The sequence below is a fragment of the Opisthocomus hoazin genome, chromosome 18, assembly GCF_030867145.1.
Source record: "Opisthocomus hoazin isolate bOpiHoa1 chromosome 18, bOpiHoa1.hap1, whole genome shotgun sequence".
NCBI lineage: Eukaryota > Metazoa > Chordata > Aves > Opisthocomiformes > Opisthocomidae > Opisthocomus > Opisthocomus hoazin.
In genome coordinates, this window is record NC_134431.1 from 17051295 (window position 1) to 17071173 (window position 19879).

The 19879-nt window shown below is 42.1% G+C and overlaps 1 protein-coding gene across 2 annotated transcripts; it reads left to right on the forward strand.

Annotated features, from left to right (window-relative positions):
- Window positions 1-59: 59 nt before the first annotated feature.
- On the forward strand, window positions 60-19323 carry BIRC7 (baculoviral IAP repeat containing 7). Of its 2 annotated transcripts, XM_075438446.1 has the most exons (8): window positions 60-412; window positions 11181-11709; window positions 13875-13974; window positions 15260-15341; window positions 15441-15486; window positions 16444-16662; window positions 17632-17703; window positions 18194-19323. In XM_075438446.1, exons 1-8 carry the CDS (start codon window positions 398-400, stop codon window positions 18394-18396), a joined length of 1266 nt encoding a protein of 421 aa, XP_075294561.1. In that variant the 5' UTR covers window positions 60-397; the 3' UTR covers window positions 18397-19323. The 2 variants fall into 2 exon arrangements, with proteins under 2 accessions (XP_075294561.1, XP_075294562.1); XM_075438447.1 differs by lacking the exon at window positions 16444-16662.
- Window positions 19324-19879: the final 556 nt, after the last annotated feature.

A 19879-nucleotide genomic window follows, 5' to 3' on the forward strand; every position in this document is an offset into this window, starting at 1 on the left:
GGGGAGGAGGAAGGCGCGGGGAGCTGCTGCGCATGCGCGGGCGAGCGGCGAGCTGAGGGGGGTTGCGGGCGGCTCTTGCTCTGTCGCTGGACCCGTCTCCTTTCCCCGGCCCCTGCACCATCTCCCGGCGCCATCTCCCTTACCCGGCCCTTTCTCCCCGCCTCGGCCCCTGCTCCTTCCCTCACTCGGCCTGTGCGAGGCCAGCTCCGAGCCCGCCTGCCCGTAGGCCCCGCCGTGCAGGCCCGCTCGTGGCCCCAGGCGCTGAGGGAGGCCGCTCTCCCCTCACGCCAGCCCGCCGGCAGCGCGGGTCCCGGCCTTGGGCCCGCGGTAGCTGCTGCTGGGATCCGCTGGCAGAGGGTGACGGCCAGCCCGACTGCTGGCTGCACCTGCTCTCGGCATGCTTTTGTATCAGGTTAATTCCTTTTATTTTCTTTCCAGCTGCTGTTTTGCAGAACCTGGGTGAAATCTTGGCCTCCTTAGCATAGCTTATGTTGATTTCAGCAGGGCGGAGAAGTTAACCAGTGGTTTTCAGGGAGGCTTTTCATTTACCTGGGTTCCTTTCTGAGGGAAGGTGAGGAAATGGAGCAATATTGAATAAGCTGCCGGAGTTGTAATCACTCACTGCTGCTTTATGCCAAAGTTGAATCTCTGTCATTTTAAGGGAGGGCTGGCTTAAGGAGAAATCAGATTAAATGAAAGCAATGCCCTTTTATTTCTGGTATTTCAGGTCTACCTCATTAATGATTGCATTTCTGCTTCTTGTACATGGGGTTTTGTTTGTTTGTTTGTTTGTTTTCTAAATGGGTGGCGTATCTAATGACCAGAACTGTTACTACATCTTAATAGTTTCTAGGTCTTGCTTAGGATCCTTCGGCTAAGATACAGTTTGTAGGTGCTGCACAGAACAAAAGGGCAGTTCCTGCCCTCCCTGAGGCTCTGTAGTTTGTAATAAATTATATATACTGATTATAATACAGAAACTTGTGTGCAGTCTGCCTCAAATCTGGGTTCTGATGACCAAATCATAACTTTTTGTGATGAAACAGAAATGGACATAGTTTTTCTTTCATATTATTTGTATTGTGGTAACACCCAGAGGCCTTACTGTCCTGCTGGTTTACAAGCATAGTAAATGACAGTTCATTCAGTGCCCGACTAGAGTACGGTAGACTGGGAGCCACAACACCACAACAAAAGAAAATATTATTGCAGTGCTCCTAAACGACACTGATACCAGATGATAGCAACTAAATGAGATTTGTAGGATATAATTTCTTTTGACGTCTTTGGAAACCGGTGCAGTAAGAGGATTTGTAACAAAGAATTTTTGTTGATTATCAATATGTTCCTGTGGTTATCTTTTGACATGTTACATAGCTGTCTGACGTCAATCTTTTTGGAGAATGGAAATAATGGTGCTTAAAATGGCCAGAAACCTGGATTTTTCTTGAAGATATCAAAATACCCGCAGAGCTTTAGTTTGCTAAGTCTTTTTTGGCTTTGAACATACCTCTTGTGTCAGTTTCTTGACATAAACATGCACCATTTAAAATTTCTAGATATGAGCAATATAAGACCACATTTGAGAGAAAGATGGATCAAAATGAGGCTTTCAACATGTGTGTAATATATTGTGTTACTCCCTGAGGTAATAACTTGAGGCCCAAAGTGGGCCTAGTATCAACTTGTGCGATGTATCCAGTCTCGTTACTGCGTTCACAAGTAGCTGGAGCTCTGACCAAAGTACTTAAGACTCTGCCACGCCAGACAGTAGTTCCCAGCAGCTACAGAGTCTTACTTGTAACATCTCAGTGCTTAACTTTGGGGTAAAAGTGACAAATTCTAGTCCTCATGAAAGATACTAAACAATGCAATCTTCCTTTCCATTAGATGCAGTTAAAACCAGAGTCTTCTCTGTGTTCATATTTGGAAATTGTTAGCTGGAGTTTCTATTTACTAATCTAATAAAGGATCTGAAATGAATAGTCCACTTTCTTTTGTCTTTTTTTTTGATCACTGATTTGGAGATGAGGAAGAAAGAGTATTACATTAATCCTCAGCCCCTGGAGATGCTTTGGGTTATTCCTTTGGCTTAGGTAGCCAGTAATAATTGGCGTGCTTTGTCTTAATTCTGTTTGCCATATGGTATAGCTATGGTCAAAGTCAGTAAATCTGTGCTCTTGAGAGTCCCTGGATGAGCTGGAAAGGCTATCTAAAGAGCAATGCTTTGAAAACAAATGTGAGAAAAAAGGGAGCAGCATGGCTAGGGAGTGGAACATCTGACTGGAAGGAAAAGGGAAAGGCTTGTCCGGGATACCTGGGTGATGGGCTCTGCTCTGAAGTCCATGTGATTGTGTATGTTCACCAGTCCTGATATAGAAACTATGTGACTATGAATCATCCCAGCCATGAGTGTATGTAGGCAGAATGTTAGAACTGTATTTGCTTCAGCATCCTAAGGTACAGGGGACTAAAGCTATTAGACTATACCTGTTATTTTAGGTGTAAAGACAGAATATATTTTTTTTCTTTTGCATTAGGAAGTTGTTCTTCCTGGTAACTTTAAGAATGATCTTGCCTCTCCGTTGAGAAACACACAATCTTTTAGAAACAAAACCAGTAAGACCAGAAGTTTCAGTTGAAGCATATAGATAAGAGGCAATATTCCCAATTATATCAACTGAGGATACTCTTGGGGTGTAACACTGTAACCCTAGGGCGTAACACAGGTTTTTGTTTGGTTGTGGCTTTGTTGAGAGAAACGCGGTGGTATGTTCTTCTAGTACAAGAAAAAGTTCAGGATATCTTTTTCTTCCTTTCACTCTCTGAAATCTCAGAAGAGTTCATATGTAAATTACAGAATACTTTTTTTTTTTATTTCCAGATTTAGATTTTACAGGGATTTTCCCTGGCCCTATCTGCCATGAGCAGGGGGGCAAAATCAAACATTGCCATGCTGGAATCATCTCTCTCTTCCACCCCACACCCCTGTGGAATGTAACCAAAGCAAGGACCTAATTTTAATTTCCATCATTTTAGGGTGAAAAAATAAAAGAAGTCACACAGAGGAATAGTATCTGTTCTCTCCTGTTTTTCATGTCACTGACACATTGTTTGTGAAAACATGAGAAGGGAAATCATATGCAAAGAGTGTGGCCTGTGAACAGATATCATCTGACACCATCATCGCACATGCTGTTCTTTGCAAGACAACTTCACTGGAAAGCTGTAGCAAAGAGTCCAACTGAGCAATGGCTGCTCACAAGGGCTCTCCCATGTCTGCCTCTTGATCTTCATCATTGGCAGCTCTTTCTTGCTGCTATCATGTCGTTGCCATTAAATGGTAAGATCAGTCTGTCTTTGCTTCTCTGCTTACTAGAATACGGTCACCCATTTTTCACTTCACCTCTTTGCAGTGTCCTTCAGGTTGGTCTGTTGTCTTTCTTCCTCATCTTTCAATCTTGTTATTGATTATTGATACGGGGCAAAATAAACCCATTCCAAGTCAATTTGCATGGAGAAAAACAGATGATTGCTAGTGTGAATAGCTCAAAAGTAGATCTTTCTGCCTGTTGTCCAAGAAATATTCAGGCAGCTAGGCACATCTCTCTGCCATAAAAACACATTCCAAACCATAGCAGAATTTAATTGGAAAATCAGATGTTCCGTGTTTCTTGATGACTGATTTTCCACCAATTAAAAAGTAGGATGAGCTCCATTAGAGTCATAACAGTGCCTGACAAATCCTTCTTTAAAGGTAATTAATGGCTGAACGGTGGAACATACTTTAATCACAAGCTGATAGCAATCTCTTCTGAAGAGTTGTTAGTTTTATTTGTGAACAATTTGGAGTAGCAATGTCACCAGTTTATGTGAGGGAGTAGAGCACAAGTGTGCCTCTCCTCCATGTCCGAATCAGAAGGAATCGGGAAATGATCGGAGTCAGTGAGAGGGAGAGGAAGGAGAAGCACAGCTGATCTTTGGGGAAGCCAGCTAGATCCTACTCAGAAAGGGAGAAAGAAAGGGAATCTTATTCATGTTTTCCATGCTCACTGTGGGAATTATACTTGGCCATCCAGTTCTCTCCTGAAACTGTAGTTCATATTCCTAATCCCTGTGCTGCTGCTCAGCCCTCTAAGCACTCTGCTTGCTCTTTGGATACCACATTGATCTGCTGAAAACTGAAAATAATTCCTTCAATTTGGGGCAGCACTGATTTTTTACAGATTTGCTTAAGTGTTCAGAATGTTGTGGCAAACAAACAAACAAAAAATAATGGGTGGGTTTTGGTTTTGTCCTTTGTTTCTTTTTTTCCCCATGATGTTTTGTGTTCACTGGCAAAGGCAAGAAGGGGTAGAAAACCAAATAAAGAGAAAAACAGACCCTTGGAAAAAAACTCTCAAATTTTTCATCTCCAAAAGCCATTTAGAATAATAAAAAAGAAACTGTTTTTTACAAACGGTTACCTTTTGAGAAAGCATTGAACAGTTTCCAAGTCACTCCATCTTCTATAGCAGAAATATTTTTTATAGTAGGCTGGACACTGAAATCATGATTTTATGAAACAATATAAAACATAGTCATGGCTTGTGGCAGAAACACTTTAATTTTCCTTGTTCCAAGGATCTAGCATGTTAGTTTGCTTTTCTTTCAAATCACAGTAGGATTTTAAGGTCAGTTCCTCTATTGATTTTTTGAGTATCTGCTGTGCTTTGCAGATTTTTCTTTTGATATGTACTGTGTTCTGTTCCTGTGGGCTGGTATATTAATAGTATTTGATTCTAAGCACTTCCATGAATCATGTTGCAAGCTACATTTTAGCTATTCCTAACTATTGCAATACATAAAGTTCTGAAGCAATCAGCTGCTATGGTCGTGGAGGCCAGAAGAAAGAATTAGGGGAGGAGATTGAGAGGTTTGAATCCTTAGCAGATCACTTCACAAACCACGTATCTGTTACTCACCTGGGCATTCATTCTGGCAGTATATATTTATAGGTTCTGCATTTACTTTATAGCAACATTTTTTAGGCTTCCTGAGTTAATGATTGTTACTGTTTGGAGGAATTAATAATTTCTTATTATTAATGTGTTACATTTGTTCTTCATTATTATTGAAAAATCCACTGAGCAATGTGCAGCGAGGGAGATGCTGGTAGGCAGAGAAGACCCCTTTAGATGTAGAGCCGTCCTGCTTATGGTAAAAGAAAGAACCTCGAGCTGGCTGAAAAACCAAGGCGAGACTTCTGAGCTTTGCCCCAGGGGAATGAGTTTGTGTTTGCCTCCGGTGTGACCAGTCACTTTCCAGTGTGCCTTGTCATTATTTGCTAGGTTGGATCACGCTGCCTGTCCACAGTGGCTTTGTTTTATGGATGCCTTGACGTTCTGTGTCAACAGACAGCAACATGCCTTGGTCCCCCGGTGCTGTGCTGGAAGGCAGCAGAACACACAGGCACACTCCCAGATTTTACTGCTGCAGGAAACACAGTGCCAGCAGCTCTTAGGAGAGCAGCAGAGCGAAGGTGTTTTGCTGCGGGATGGTACCAGCTGGCCATTCAGTGTGGAGCAAGATGAGGGACAACAGACAGGGAAGAGACAGCCAGAAGAGGAAAAGCAAGGCCCTAAATGGAGAAACAGAAGCCGTCACCTACTTCTATGGCTACAAATTTAATGATTTTGTCTCTCCTGCTTCAGTCTGGAAAGCAGTTATACCACAAGGTCTGAACGCTTTATTCTAAAAAATGGATCCTTGTCTTCATAGTGGTTAACAGTGGTTCTGAGCAAGAGGACCAGGAATTATGCCACAAATTTCCATGATACCCAGCCCCCTTACACATCAGTTGCCGTGGCAAGCTCTGGCATCTCTGTCCATGTTCCCAGCCTCTTTGCTTCTTTGATAATGCTAACAGATACCTTTTTCCCCCCCTGTTATAGAAGCCTCTTTCCTCAGGAATTTTTTATTAACTGTTAATTTGCTGATGAAAGCACAGTAGTCTTCCTTGAGCTGAACCATACAGAACAGCTTCATTGCCTTACAGCTGTGTAGAACCTCGAGGTCAGAGATGCTGAACTCCACTAGAGTTTTTCCAGGGTCTCCAGTCACCTCAGCCCTTGTGAGCTCTTTATTATGCTGTCTCCAGCTATGCCCTGGCCATTGTATTTATTGATTGCTTTCCTTCCAAATCAGGCTGATATTAGCTAACATATTTTGGATTAATTATGTTTACGTTCCTTTCTTCTTAGAGTGTTTCAAATCACTGCCTAGTATTAGTTTCCAGTTATGCTTGGAAGGAGCTCAGCAATGTAGGAGTTCCTACATTTCTCACACAGGGGCACGGTGATAGTGCTGTTGATCGTCATTGCTGATCTGTCCTGGACTCCTGCTTGATGCTTACCGATTCCCACATTTGTTTGTCCTTAAAAGGATAATACTTCCTGCAATTCTTCACTGAGAAAGCCGCAGGGCAGTGTTCCCCCCACAAACGGTCATGCACAAGCACAACTGTCTCTCTCTGTTGTTGTTGCGGAGCAGTGGTATCTCCAGCTTCTGTTTGTCATTTGCTCATTACACTCTTCATTTTAAAAAGTGTTCAGAAGTTCAGCAGGCCATCTTAATTCTCTGAAAAGGAACTAAAATGTATATGAATTGCTAAAAACCATCAGTATTAGTTGCATACAACACGTTTCTGAATATGTTATTTGCTTTCAAGATTTTGGTATGCTAAAATAAAACCCATAATTTATCCACGGTGACTTATTTTTAATCGCTGTCAGCATCAGACTTGGTGTCACTTCGTCTTCTGCTACAGTCATCTCACTAGTCCTTGGTGAAATGTTCCCCCCAACATCATGAGTGTATCCCTGCAGAAAACCAACCTTAAACCTGTCTTGAAGTTTGCATGATGAAAGGATGTTATGCAAACAAAAAAAACTCCCGAATAATCACTGCCAGAATCAGTTAATTTTTGTAAATTAACTTAGAAGCTGCCTTCCAGCTCCTCTGAGCTTTTATACTGCTTTTCCCTCTTTAACAGTCTCCCTGGGGACTCCGCTAGAACAAGTGGAAGTGTACAGGCTTGGCAATTCGGAACACCTTCACCACAACACTACGGGGCATCCCCACTACCCTCTGCCATCAGCAGGGTTTTCAAGCGTTGCATGAAAGCATCCCTGAGAGCTGCTTGCAGACTGCTGGTGAGGCCAAGGGATGGTTGTGGGAAGGCAGACCAAGGAGCCTGCCACGCTCCCGACAACTGCCGAGATCGCATTTGAGAAGTAAGGTGGTTAGAGGCAGTACAAGAGGAGGTCATGGCTTGTAAAATGCTTCAGAAGATCAGAACTATCGATAATTCTTATCTTTTAAGAGGTGATTCGGTACAACCCATCAGCAGAGTCCCCAGACCACCTCCATAAGAGGGACTTTGTTAACTTCTGTGTCTTATATTTTTAGGATACATTCTTCAAAAATTCATATAGACTTATAAAGAACAGGATCTGTGGAGCAGAAGATAACGTGCAATTACATATAAATTCATTACAGAGAAAAAAACCCCCACCCACATTCACTTGTTACAAGATTCTGTAAATGTCGTATATAAGCACTGCCCTCTACTGCTCAAGGATTTTCATTAACGCGCTTTTAATTAAAAAAAGAAAAAAATTCCACACTGTTCTTTTTAATTAAAATGTTTGTGTAGGCTTGCGTGTCAGAAAAGGGCTCTGGATCTCTTTTTCTTAAAAGAAAAATCCTAATTTATAATTTTTTACAAACATAAACCACCTGTGTTCTTATGTGAACATGGAGAACTTCTGTTTTGTCAAGCACATAGTTCAGAATAAGCTGTATGCATCTTCTCAGGGAGAAAAGCAGCAGAGGAAAACACATTTTAAAGTAATTGCCTCAAAACTAGCCTTAAAATCCTGCATTCTGAATTGTGACCACAGGAAGGCAAAGGAATAGAAAGATTTCAAATAGTGAAGATTCAATGCTAGCAGAAAAGTGTTTATTCCCAAAGTAAAGGCAATGCATTCTATTCAAGCGCTCTTGAGTACATTCTTGTTGCTGTTTATCTGTTAACTTTATGATATGTTTTCTTAAAAATTGTGAGGTGCAAAACACCTGTGTTTTTGCAAGTTGAAAAAGACGCAGTAATGCTGTTAATACAGAGTCACAGCAGGATTGCAAGGGCTGAGGGGGCTTTCACCCTCTTGATAGGGAACTGCTGTTGTGCCTGTGTGTGACATACTACAGAGTATTTGACATACATCATCACTTACATCTGGACAGTCTTCTTTAGAATATGATTATGTTTATCTCTGTTATTGTATCAGTAGAAATTAAAGAAAAAATCGTGGATGCAGGAGCAAAGGTACTATAGCAAAATAGGAGGATTGTAATCGTGTCATCATAGGAGTCAGGATGTCACGACTGGTACTACGCTAGGTTTTAAACAGATCACAAAGCTTGGGTTTTGTTTTTGGTTGTTTTTTTTTTTTTCAGGGGCCCAAACAGTTATTTTCTGGAGGTATTTTGAGTTTAACTTTGTATCTTTCCCTGATAACTCCCACTTACAAAGGTGAAGTTTGGACTGTTTAGCCAATAGAGAATGTCAGCCCAAAGCCAACCAATTGGGGTAAACGAAGCACTAGAAATGGCCTCTGTGTCAGGTGAGATCACTGATACCTTGGGAGGGTTTCTGCTTCTTGGAGGAAGATTTCTGTGTTGTCTAGCAAAGAAGAGGGTGGCTTGAAGCTTGTGGAGGTCAGAGAGTCTTACTTCTTGGAAGCATTTTGTTGGGTCTTTTAGCATATTGCAGGTAAATTTCTCTCTGTTTTTTTTAGTTATTATTGTGCTAATCATAGAGAATTGTTGATATTAGCTGTTATGTTGCTTTAGAAGTGTATTAGTATGTAGGTGTAAGTAGTGGATTGTGGGAGAATATTGGCTTTTGGTGGTGGTGTAGCTATTTAAAATGCCACCCTGGTTTGGAGAGCCTTGCTAGCCAGGTTAATAGATTTTCTGCTGGGTATGTAAATGGTTTTAATGCAGGTAAATCATCATGGATTTCTTCATAAACAAAAAATAAATATATTTGTTCTTCTGTATTGCATCTCTTATTTAAAAAAAAGGCTTGGTTCAGCTGTTGAGCTTTTGGGTGGAAAACCTAATTTTCTTTCTTTGTGTTTTGCTGTGAAGCTTGCTCTGATGTGTACTTCCTAAGTCGAAGCAGGCGCAGATAATTCGGTCACCTTCTAGGTGGAAAACAGCGTTGGTAGCTTAAGAGTGATAGCTTTTGTTTTGTTAGGTCCCAAGATGAAAGCAATGCTGATATTGTGGAGCTGTGCCTGATGAATAAGTCTCTCTGTTGCCTCTCTATGCTCTGAGAGAAAAATCTGCTGTGCAGGCTAAAAAATTGTATGTTCCTAAGTGTGCTTAGCTTGCAAATTCTAGTGTGTGTCAGTGACTAACAGGTTTTTTTTTTCTTTGTGTATGGAGTTTTCTTTATACTAGCAACATAATTTTTGTGTAACTATGGTAGAAACTGTGCTTTATTTAATACAATAAAATAAACTTTTGGAGCCTTCTTTCCCTACAACTCTGGTTACTGTGATTATGATTCTAGAAGAAAATTCTAGTTGCGAATGAACTTTCTCTTCCTTGTTACCTTTCATTGTGAGAGGCATGTCATTGAGCAAGCTTGCTTTTGCTTTTAAAATCTCACTAAATGTGTAATACCCATGAAGGAGTATTTGTTAATTGTGGCTTGAGGTCTTGTAGCTAAATGCCCTGTAAGTTTGGGGGTTTTTTTTCCCCTAAATCTACTGCAGCACTTAACTAAGAGCAGTAGTACTTCAGAGATGCTAGTGGCCCGAGTGCCTCTTCGGGGCCTCTCTGGCTGTGTTTGCTGTGGAGTAGCTGCTGTACGGGTGGTCTCCACTTGGTTGCTTTTTACAGTGTGCCTGTTCAGAAGCACATGGCAGTAGTTATCTGTTATCTTAATAACAGTTTGTACCAGCTTTGAAACACCATATCTTTGGGGGGGAGGGTGGGTATGTTTTCTTTTTTTCTAAATTAGTACTTGGCTCTGTGATGTTTTGTGTCTGTGCGCTTATAATGCTTAGCTCTGATAACCAGTAGACAGTTAGCACTTCCTTGGGATGACTTGACCAATCGAGTTAGATGGTGAAGGGATTTTCAGAGCAATTACTTAAAAAGGGATTTGATTGCACCTACTGCTTAGTCACAAGTGTAGTGACTTCTCTCCAAAGGAATTCCTTTGGGGTGATAGTTAAATTGATCCCGATTCTGGGTTGTGTAGTTGTATGACCTTTTGACAGTGTATTTGCCAGCCGTATAGAAAGTATCACAAGCAGTAGCTGAGTTGTAATTTAGCTCGCTTGCTCAGGGAATGGCTAACACCTGAAGCAGGATGAGGGCTTGGATAACTGGGCACTCAGTTAGTTCTTGAATTTCACTCTTCCTCTTGCACAGAACTAGCACAGGCAGAAAATGCCTGATCTTTGATTTAAGGGCACCTCCTCATTGAAGCTAGACCTAATTGTTTTAGACTGTGTCCTGGAGAAGTTCTTTTTTTATAGAGATATTTCTATGTAGTGATTGTTTAATCAGCACAATAAGGTTATGAAAAATCTACTGGTATTCTGTGTAGCTTTTGGCTGCAAACTGAATGTTATGAGTAACTGTTTGGGTGTGGCTGTTCTCTGCTTTGTTATGGCATGCCTTATATCTGTTTTTAGGGGGGAAAAAAAGGGGCAGAGTCTTTTTAATGTTAATTTAAAGGCTGAGCAAAATGGCTAGGGATTTATCACGCTGATCAGATACCGAAAGCTCGATTGGTTCAGCGAGCGAGGCAGCACAGGTTTTGCCCTCCCCCTGCACTATTTGTTCCTGCAAGCATCTCCTGTGTGCTGGCAGAGGGGCTCAGAAAGTGCTAGTCTGTTCCCCTCGGACACCAGTGAGAGCTCAGCAAAAGTTCAACAGCAAAGTACAGAAGCACCAGATCTCTAATTGGGCTGCAATTCTGAAACAAGCTCAGCTTTGTCAAGACCAGGAGCTTTCTGGAATATGCGTGGGGATGAGGAACAAATAACACAGGGTGAGTGCTGCCTGGCGCTGGGAACCCAGCTGACTGCTCTGGATCATCTCATCCTCTCTTGCAGAACAAGGACATGGGGGACATGACACCATCGGAGGAGACTGAGCTCAGGGCTGCTCGCTGCCAGCTGTTTGAATCCAGGATGAGGAATGAAGCGAGAAGACTGAGGACCTTTCGGCAATGGCCTGGCACCTCACCTGTGTCTGCCCGAGATTTGGTCAAGGCTGGCTTTTTCTTTGTGGGTCCAAGAGATGAAGTACAGTGTTTCTGCTGTGGTGGTGTCCTGAAGGACTGGAGACCTGGTGACTGCCCGATAGCAGAGCACCTGAAGTTCTTCCCTTCCTGTAAATTCATTTGTGGTGAGGATGTTGGGAACCAAGAGATGTTTCCTCTTCAGGAAATCTTTGACACTGTGGATGGGCAGTTCCTCAGTCTTTTGCAGGGGATGGACAGTGAGGAGACAGCCCTGCCCAGCGAGCCAGAATACCCAGAGATGGTAACAGAGGAGATGAGACTATCTACGTTTCAGCACTGGCCGCAATATACTGACATGCATCCTGAGCAACTGGCTCGAGCAGGATTCTTCTACACAGGTAGGTACTGTGGGGAAATGTTTTAAACTCTCATTCAAGTTAACTTTTGCAGGTATCGTTATGTTTTATTACTTGCACAAATATTTGCAAGTATGTGTTAATGTAGTTAGAAACCACGTCCTTCTTTCATCCTGTGCTGTTTCACTTGCTGCTTGTGCAGAACTCACTTCTGTGTTAACTGCTGTTTGGGTACTGAGGAGTCCGCTAGTAACTCAACCCCGTTACTAGGAGGAGTAGGAAAAGTGACATGTTTAAAACAGATGTTTTACTGGCAGAAAAGTGTGTGCTTTAAGATCTAATGAGCCTATTTAGTACTTCCACTCCTAAGAAGACTTGAGGCACTTACTTGGCATGTCATGTTTTGTGTGAGCTCTGTCTTGCACTAAAGCCTTCTCATCTCTGAAAAACCAAATCTGAGGGAAACTTGTAGGTAGTCAGTCCATTTGGCTGTCACTGTGGCTTGTTGCCATAAGGACCCTGGACTTGTAATGTAGTAATTTTTTGAGGAAAATAGGCAATATTTGTTGTTATCGTATGCATGTGAATATCAATATAACATCACTTTCCCCTTGAAAAGGCTTTGTTGCTTAGATAATAGGTTTGAAGTACTCCTCAGATTGACCAGTCAGAGGAAATGCTTACAGTATGTTAATACTGGACTGTAATTAAATATTGGGGGAATCCTTCTGTTTTTTCAAAGCTAATAATGTAGTGATACTTCTGTGTTATAAGTGTGACTTCCTCCGTGTGAAGGAATCTATTTGCTTTGTATTTACACATCAGATGTGGAAGGAAGGGACAAGGCAGGGTCCACAAACTAAAGCTCTCTTAACAGGAACAAACTTGAGTGTCCTGAACACCTCACACTCTCGTTGTTGAAGTAAAATTGAATTGTCCTTTTCTCCACTAATTTAAGTACTATTTGTTGCTAAAGATGGGGGGGACGGGATGGGACGAGGGGATGACAGCCTGAAATGTTCTGATAGCTGGAAAAATCTGAGATGCGACATGGTGAATGATGTGCCCATAGGAAAGTCTGTCTAAAAAAACTGACCTGTTCTTTTAGCTTTAGTTGGGGGAAGTGACTAATTAGTTTGCTCATATGTCTCTCTACTTCTGTGAGATTTTTCACTCAAACTGCTTAACCCGGATCTTGCTAGAAATCAGGCTAATACTAAGAATCTGTACTTGTCTCCTTGTAGCACAGTAGCAGGGGCTAAACAGCGTGCATGCCTAAATGGAAGAGCATTATAGGCATATGAGTTTATCTGCTGCTTTGGTCTTTTTATTAACTTTTAAGGCACACAAGACCAGCATGACCAGGAACACTGAATAAACTATAAAGCAGTGTCTGCAGCTAAAAACCTGTGTGTTTTGTGTTGGGCTTGATTCATCGCTTGCAGAGCACAGGTTTGGAAACCCAGCACAGAGTCTTACTTTGGGGACTCGTTAGGCAGCAGCAGCCTGACACAGAACTGCCCTGCAGCCACCTGAGGAGCAGAACTCTGGAGCTGAGTGCTTGAGTTAAGCTGTACAGTTCTAACATGCGAGTGTTTGGAAGATCTTGACTCTGACCCAAACTCGCTGGCAGCCTTTACTAACGTTGTTTCATTGCCCTTGGGGCAGGGCATTTGTAGGCAGTTCTTCTTAACTGTCTTTGGCTTTATTTTTTTCCTGTGGGGTTTCTGTGAAGAGAAGCACAGTAGCACAATGGGTAGCCTGGGACTGTGCTGTGGCAAACTCTTACACCTACCTATGAGATGGAAGCCGTGTGTATAGTCTGACTGCCTGCTGCTGGCTGCAGCAGATTGTGGTTAGGAAACAAAGTATAGGTATAATTAATTACAGCTCTACTCTAAATGCAGGCAAGAGGGGATTGGATAGTAATGTGCATATGTGGGAGCTATGGTGCTTGCATGCATGCTGCCTATTAGCTTGTGACCCAGTTCTGGAATCATCTCAACCAGCTGAAGCTCCAGGAGTTTAAACTCTCGTTGGATTTCCTGCCCCTATACAACTTGCACAGTGTTGGTAAATTGTCATGTGCTCATCTGTTCTGTCCGGTAGCTGGTGTTTTGTGCTGAGTGTCTCCCCAGGTTCTCATCCAGGGCTAGTAGAGCACAGAGTGTCTCAGAGGTCATATAATCTCTTGATGTCTTTTTCAGGACAAAGTGATGTAGTAAGGTGTTTTTACTGTGATGGAGGTGTGAGGAACTGGTCATTTGGAGATGATCCTTGGAGGGAACATGCCAAGTGGTATCCATGGTAAGTCAGTCCTGGCTGACAAATGTCTCTTGCATCACATTTTTTGGTCTTGCTGTGCATTCCACACTGTGATTTCTTCTTTCATAAGATAGAAGTACCTCCAGTTGAGAGACAAATGAGTCGTAGGTGTACTGGTAATAAGCACTGCTTCCAGGCTCTGTTATTAGCTAAGTTCCAGATTTGTTTTCTAGCTAGCTAGAGCAGATGAGAAGCTAGTCAGGTATGTTCAATCATGTTTAACTGCATAAACTGTTGCAATAGTCTGTAACCTTCTGGAAATTCCTTGAAGTCTCAAGAGAAACGTTCTGAATCCTCAAGGTCAAAGTTGCACAACAAGGGACCATCTTCAGATCCTAGCAGTGGGTCAAGATAGGAAACTTGTTTCTAGGTTGCTCACTTTGTACTGTCTTCCATAAGTGCCTTTCTACTGTTCTCTCCTCACATGTGGAAGGACCAAAGATTGGCCTGAAAACCTAATCATCATGTCTTCAGCTGCCTCTCCTCTCCCGTTCCTCCCTTTCCACGCTCCCCAAAAAGTAGCTGATGTGTGTCTGTTGTCTCTCTGCATATGTTATCCTGTAAAATAGTTTGTGAACTCCAGAACAGTTGGCTTCAGTTCCTTTAGGCTTCTCGGGCATTGCCACATCTTCTATTCCAAAGGCTGATTTATCACTGGAGTGTTCTGTGTTAATGATGAAACCTACTGGATGATGGTTGGCTAAGCTGTAACTAGTCTTTTTAAAAAGAAATGTACAAAAAGAAGTGACAAAGCCTAAATATTTAGACCCTCTCACTTTAAAAGCAAAATCAAATATTCGAGCTCAGGTAGAATGGCACAGTTCAGACCTGAGATTTTCTAATTTGACTTAGAGTTCACTTTCTAAAAGTTCAACTAAAATCACTTTCTTTGATGTCAGAACAGCTGTGGTTTCTACTACTGAGGTACAAAAAGAAAGACTTTGTAAGCCTTGTTTGTCTGTAGCAGTTCTTGTGTTTTTCTGTGAACTGGTCTATTATCACATCTTCTGTGATCTGTTCCAAAGGATGCTGCAGCTGAGCTCACCTTGGGCCAAACATGAAGACTGAATTAAGGGGGGGATCGTGAGCCACTCACTGTTGGCCTTCATGCGAGGGGTGGGGGGGAAGACCATGATACTCCCACTTTAATAAATATAGCAGTTTGCTCATAACCTGATAGCACCCTTTGCTTCTAAAATTCAAACTACTACTGCTACTTTCACTTGAGATATCCTGTACTAATGTATTTAAATCTTTCTGCTTATAGGTGTGAGTTTTTATTGCGGTCAAGGGGAAGAGAATTTGTTAGCAGTGTTCAGGAGTCCTTTTCTAGCACCTTGGTATCTCCAGTGAGTCATGAATATTTTGTGTATAGTGGATGGGGGTTTGGTAGACAGGGGGAGTGTTGAACACATGCTTCTCATTGTGACTATCTTTGATGTTTTCAGAGAGATTCCTGGGATCAGACTGAACAAGATTCCCCTGCTTCCCAAGGTCAGTGCTATAATTACATGGTGTTTTGTCTTCACTTCTACTACCCCACCCCAGCTCCTGTGCATTCTGTAGACATGGTGTGTGAGAGATACTTTGATATTGTAGAAGCTGTTTTACTTTATTTTTTTAGGAAATGGTCTCTAGCACAAGAAGCAAAATTGTTTGTTCTTGTGGGACCTCTTAGACTAGAGACACTTAGTCTGGATAATCAAGTGACTTTTGGGTGCTTGCCTAACCTTTCTTTGACTTAAGCATGCTCTTGACGTTGTTGTTGTCTGTCTGTAGTGTCTTTCAGACTACAGCATTTTAAACATACTTGATAAGAGACCAGAGAACAGCTGGAGAGCCTAGTTGTTCATGAAAGGGTTGATTCTGGGGATCTATTCCCATTCATCAGTTGCTCCTGGAAATTTAAGTAGATGAAACTTGGCTTTCATAACTGTGGAAAACTGATTTTTCTCATTCTCTTGAAAAGCCTATCCAATAGGGTGAGCTTAGCAAAGACTTCAGCCTTTGGATGGGCTGCCAGCTGCATTTTCTACTTCTGTCTTTACTGATGAATTGTTGAGCTAGATTATGAGGTAGGAGAGACTTCAATTGGGATGTTCCACTTGATTGTCATGAAAGCAGTTTTGAGACTTTTGTTCTGGGATGTGAAGCAAAGATAAGGATTCTGGATCAGGGCCAAACATGGGAGACTTGGTTCACTGATACAGCAGAATAAACCATCCAAAATTAGTCTCTTGGCTTATAAAATTGCTTCTGATGGCTTTCTTGTGAATTATGATTGGAAGTAAAAACTATAAATCTGCATGTTGTAAATCTAGCTGTATAGACAGCTTGAGGAATGTTCTAGAATATATTAATGCCATTTTATATAAAACGGCTTCAGGGAGTGGCATATTTTTTACCTAAAGTTCTGCCTTTTTGGTAAAGTATCTGCTCACTGCTTTACAGATCCTCTGAGGAATTGGGAATTGCAGGCTCTTCCTTCTCAGGATCAGTTTACCATAGTGCAGAATGTCCTGCAGATGGGCTTTGACCCCACCTGGGTGGCTAACCTGGTAGAGAACAAATACATGCTGACTGGGACTTTCTACCTCTCTGAGTCTGAGCTGATTTCTGATCTGCTTCAGCCAGACTGGGAAGAGAGCAGCAGTGCAGAGAAAAGCAGAGGTATGCCTGACTTGAACACCCACATTCATGGTGGATGTGTAAGGTCTTATTCACCTTATCTTGAGCACTCTTGTGGGTGTCTTCTGGGTCTGCCTTCTCTCTTCTAGGCTGGGATTAAAAGTAGTAATGTACCCAAGCCTGCCTTTCCTTGAGAGGCTGAAGAATGAGTTTCTGCTTTAAAGAAACCTGAAGGAGCTGTGATTACTGGGCTATCAGTAACTATATCTGCCTCCAATAAGCTGTGGTGTAGATACCCTCGATGTTTTCTGCTGCCCATAGACCTGCAGTAGCAGACAGCTGCGTGACATGGAGGCTTGTGCACAAATTCACATCTGATGCAAACAGAAGCAGTTGTGTGGAGCTAGGCCTCTGATGGATGAGTATTCCAAGCACATCTAAAACTGAATCAATGACTTCATCAGAAATAGCCATACTTCTGATTTATTTGGATAATATATATATTCTCCTTAACTTATATACATCTGTCTTGTGTTACCTGTTTTGTGGAGTCCGTCTGCCAAGTGCACTTTATTTGTAGATGCAATTCCATGCAGGCTTTCTCTAGTAGCAAGCCTGCTTTCCAAAGCTCCTGTCTCTGTATCATGGCCTGCCATCTCTTCAGCTAAGGGGGAGGGGGAATATTTCCACAAAACTGAAAGTGTGATTAAATAGTAGCACAGGAGCAGGAATGAGCAGCTGATGGCTCCTGCTGTCTGATAGATAAATCAGCTTTGCTGAGGAGACAATGTGATGTGGATACCTCTTGGTAGGGAGGTTGACATACATAGTGACTAAAGCCCCAGAGGGCACATGAGCTTCACGAGGCTGAGTGTGTGGAGTTAACAGCGGGGTAGAAGGGTTTGACCTAAGGCTACTGAAATCCAGGACATTTCATCCTTTTAAACAGCACTGTCTGAAGAGGGAGGAAAGGGGTAGCATTTAATGCTATCTTCTTTTCTGGTTATACAGGCGCTGTTCAGAGAGAGACTGAAACATCACACTCGAGAGAAGAAACGCAGTCTGTGCAACAAAAGGAATCAGGTGCATTGGGCTGACAGTGGTGAAATTGAGCCTAGGCATAATTGGGATGATTTTATAGTAATAGTATCAGTGGTCATTGTATTCATTTTTTTTAATCCTGAAGGGGAATATGTGCTAGCTTGAATGGTAACTGAACAGAGACCCTTATTCAGGAATTAGTTTCACTGTGAAGCAGACTGTTAAACAAAAAATTCAGTTTATGGGGAAAATTTTACATATTACAGTAAAAAGATGTTGATCTCTGTCCCTGCTCAGTCCAGCATGTGTGGATATGCTGAAGCTTGTATAGATAAGCCAGCGTTTATAATAGCTGTAGTTTTTCAGCTTAAATAAAATTTGCCTGAGAGGTACTTCTGCCATCTTCACAGTCAGTCTCTGAACAAAATGATGAGCAAGTTGCAGGGTGGCTTCCTAAGATGACATGACTGGCTCTCTGGGGTTGTTATAATACTAACAGTTTGGGCTTTTTTTTTTTTCTTTTTTGGTAAAGATGAGTCTGGGATGAGCACAGAAGAACAGCTCCGATGCCTGCAAGAGGAAAGAATGTGCAAAGTGTGCATGGACAGAGATGTGTCGGTTGTGTTTGTTCCTTGTGGCCACCTGGTAGCTTGTGGAGAATGTGCCCTCAATTTGAGATTGTGTCCTATCTGCAGAGCAGTCATCCGGGGAATTGTGAAGACCTTCATGTCCTGAACAATGATGTGCCGAAGGGGAAAGATAAGTTTGTACAACTTGTATCACAGCAGAGGAAGAAAATAAGTAAATTCCTCCAGCATGAGTTGAACTATCTTATTTGCAGGGTAGCTTGGCATAAGTGTAAGAACTTACTAGATGTGCCTGCTATGCACAGTGTTTTTAGTAAGAGTTGCTGGTTTGCCGTACTCTTGCTAATCTTGCTGTAGGACTGCTCCAGAAGAGCTCTGTTAGTCTTTGTCCCACCAAAAGAGGCTTTTGTTGACAGAGATTCTCTTTCTCCAAATTCTTGCATTCTTAAATGAAACCCTGCTCTGTGTTGAAATGAAAGGCTGTTTTCAGTAGACCGTCTCTGGTTCTTTCTCTCATTTAGCAATTGTTTAGAGATTATTCTGCTAGGGTTGATGACTTCCTTCAGTAAGTCTGAGTCAAAATGGGAGTATTTTTATACAAAATGCATTCTGAGACTAGAATACTCAGCAACAATGTATTGTGGGGGAGGGAGAATCCAGCTTTTTCTCCTGAGTTCTTTGCTGTCTTCCCCTGCCTCACTGAATTTTCAACAATTGGCAAAATGTTTCAGTAATACTCAAATCCACGTAATTAAGTGAAAAGCCTGGCCTGCAGTGGACTCTCCAACCTTTTTACTCTTATCTGACCTCACTAGACAGAAGGTGAAAGGCTCTGTGATGGTCAGGGTCGCTGGATGATCTCCTGGAAGCTTATTACAGAGACTCTTCCCTGGCTATCGGGTACAATCCTACTAGAAGATAACTATGGAAACTTCCTTTTTGAGGACTACTTTTCTGGCTAAACTGATGATTCTTATTTTAATAGAATATTCTATTGTGTAGCCAAAACAACAAAGTTTTGTCAGTACTATAGCTTGTTAACTGCAGGGGAGAGGAAATATTAACTGTTCTTTTTCACGGAATAAAAAGTTTTTGTCTTGTTTATCTTACAGAGGTCTGAGTATCTCATTCTAGTATAATGCCCTGCTAGGGGAGGGGGTGTGGAGGTATCCCAAGATGTTAGAGCGGCATTAGGTTATAGATCACTTGAACTTGTGTCCTTCAATACTACATGGGCATGAGTGAGAGAAGTGACTGTTCTTACCTTCCATTAGCTTCCTTTGGAATTCCCAAGACAGCAAGTGGGTCCTTCAGGCTCCCTTAACTGCAAAAGAAGGGGTAAGGATGTAGGAAGATAAGGACATGATACTTGCAGGTGTGTAAGTGGGGAATAATTCTGCATCGGAACTCAGTGCAGAGTTTTGGTACGTGGCTATTCAACACATCTGCAGAGACTGGAGCAGTGGCTCTGGAGTTTCTTCTGCTTGGTTCCAGCCCTGGATACTGGACAGGGTTATAGGCTTGTCTGAGTAACTTCAAGGTGTCAGTTATTCCTGTGCCGCGTAGGAGGGCAGATCTCTTCATCCTTACCTTCAGAAGAAGGTAATACTAATGCAGCTTTTGTCAAAGAT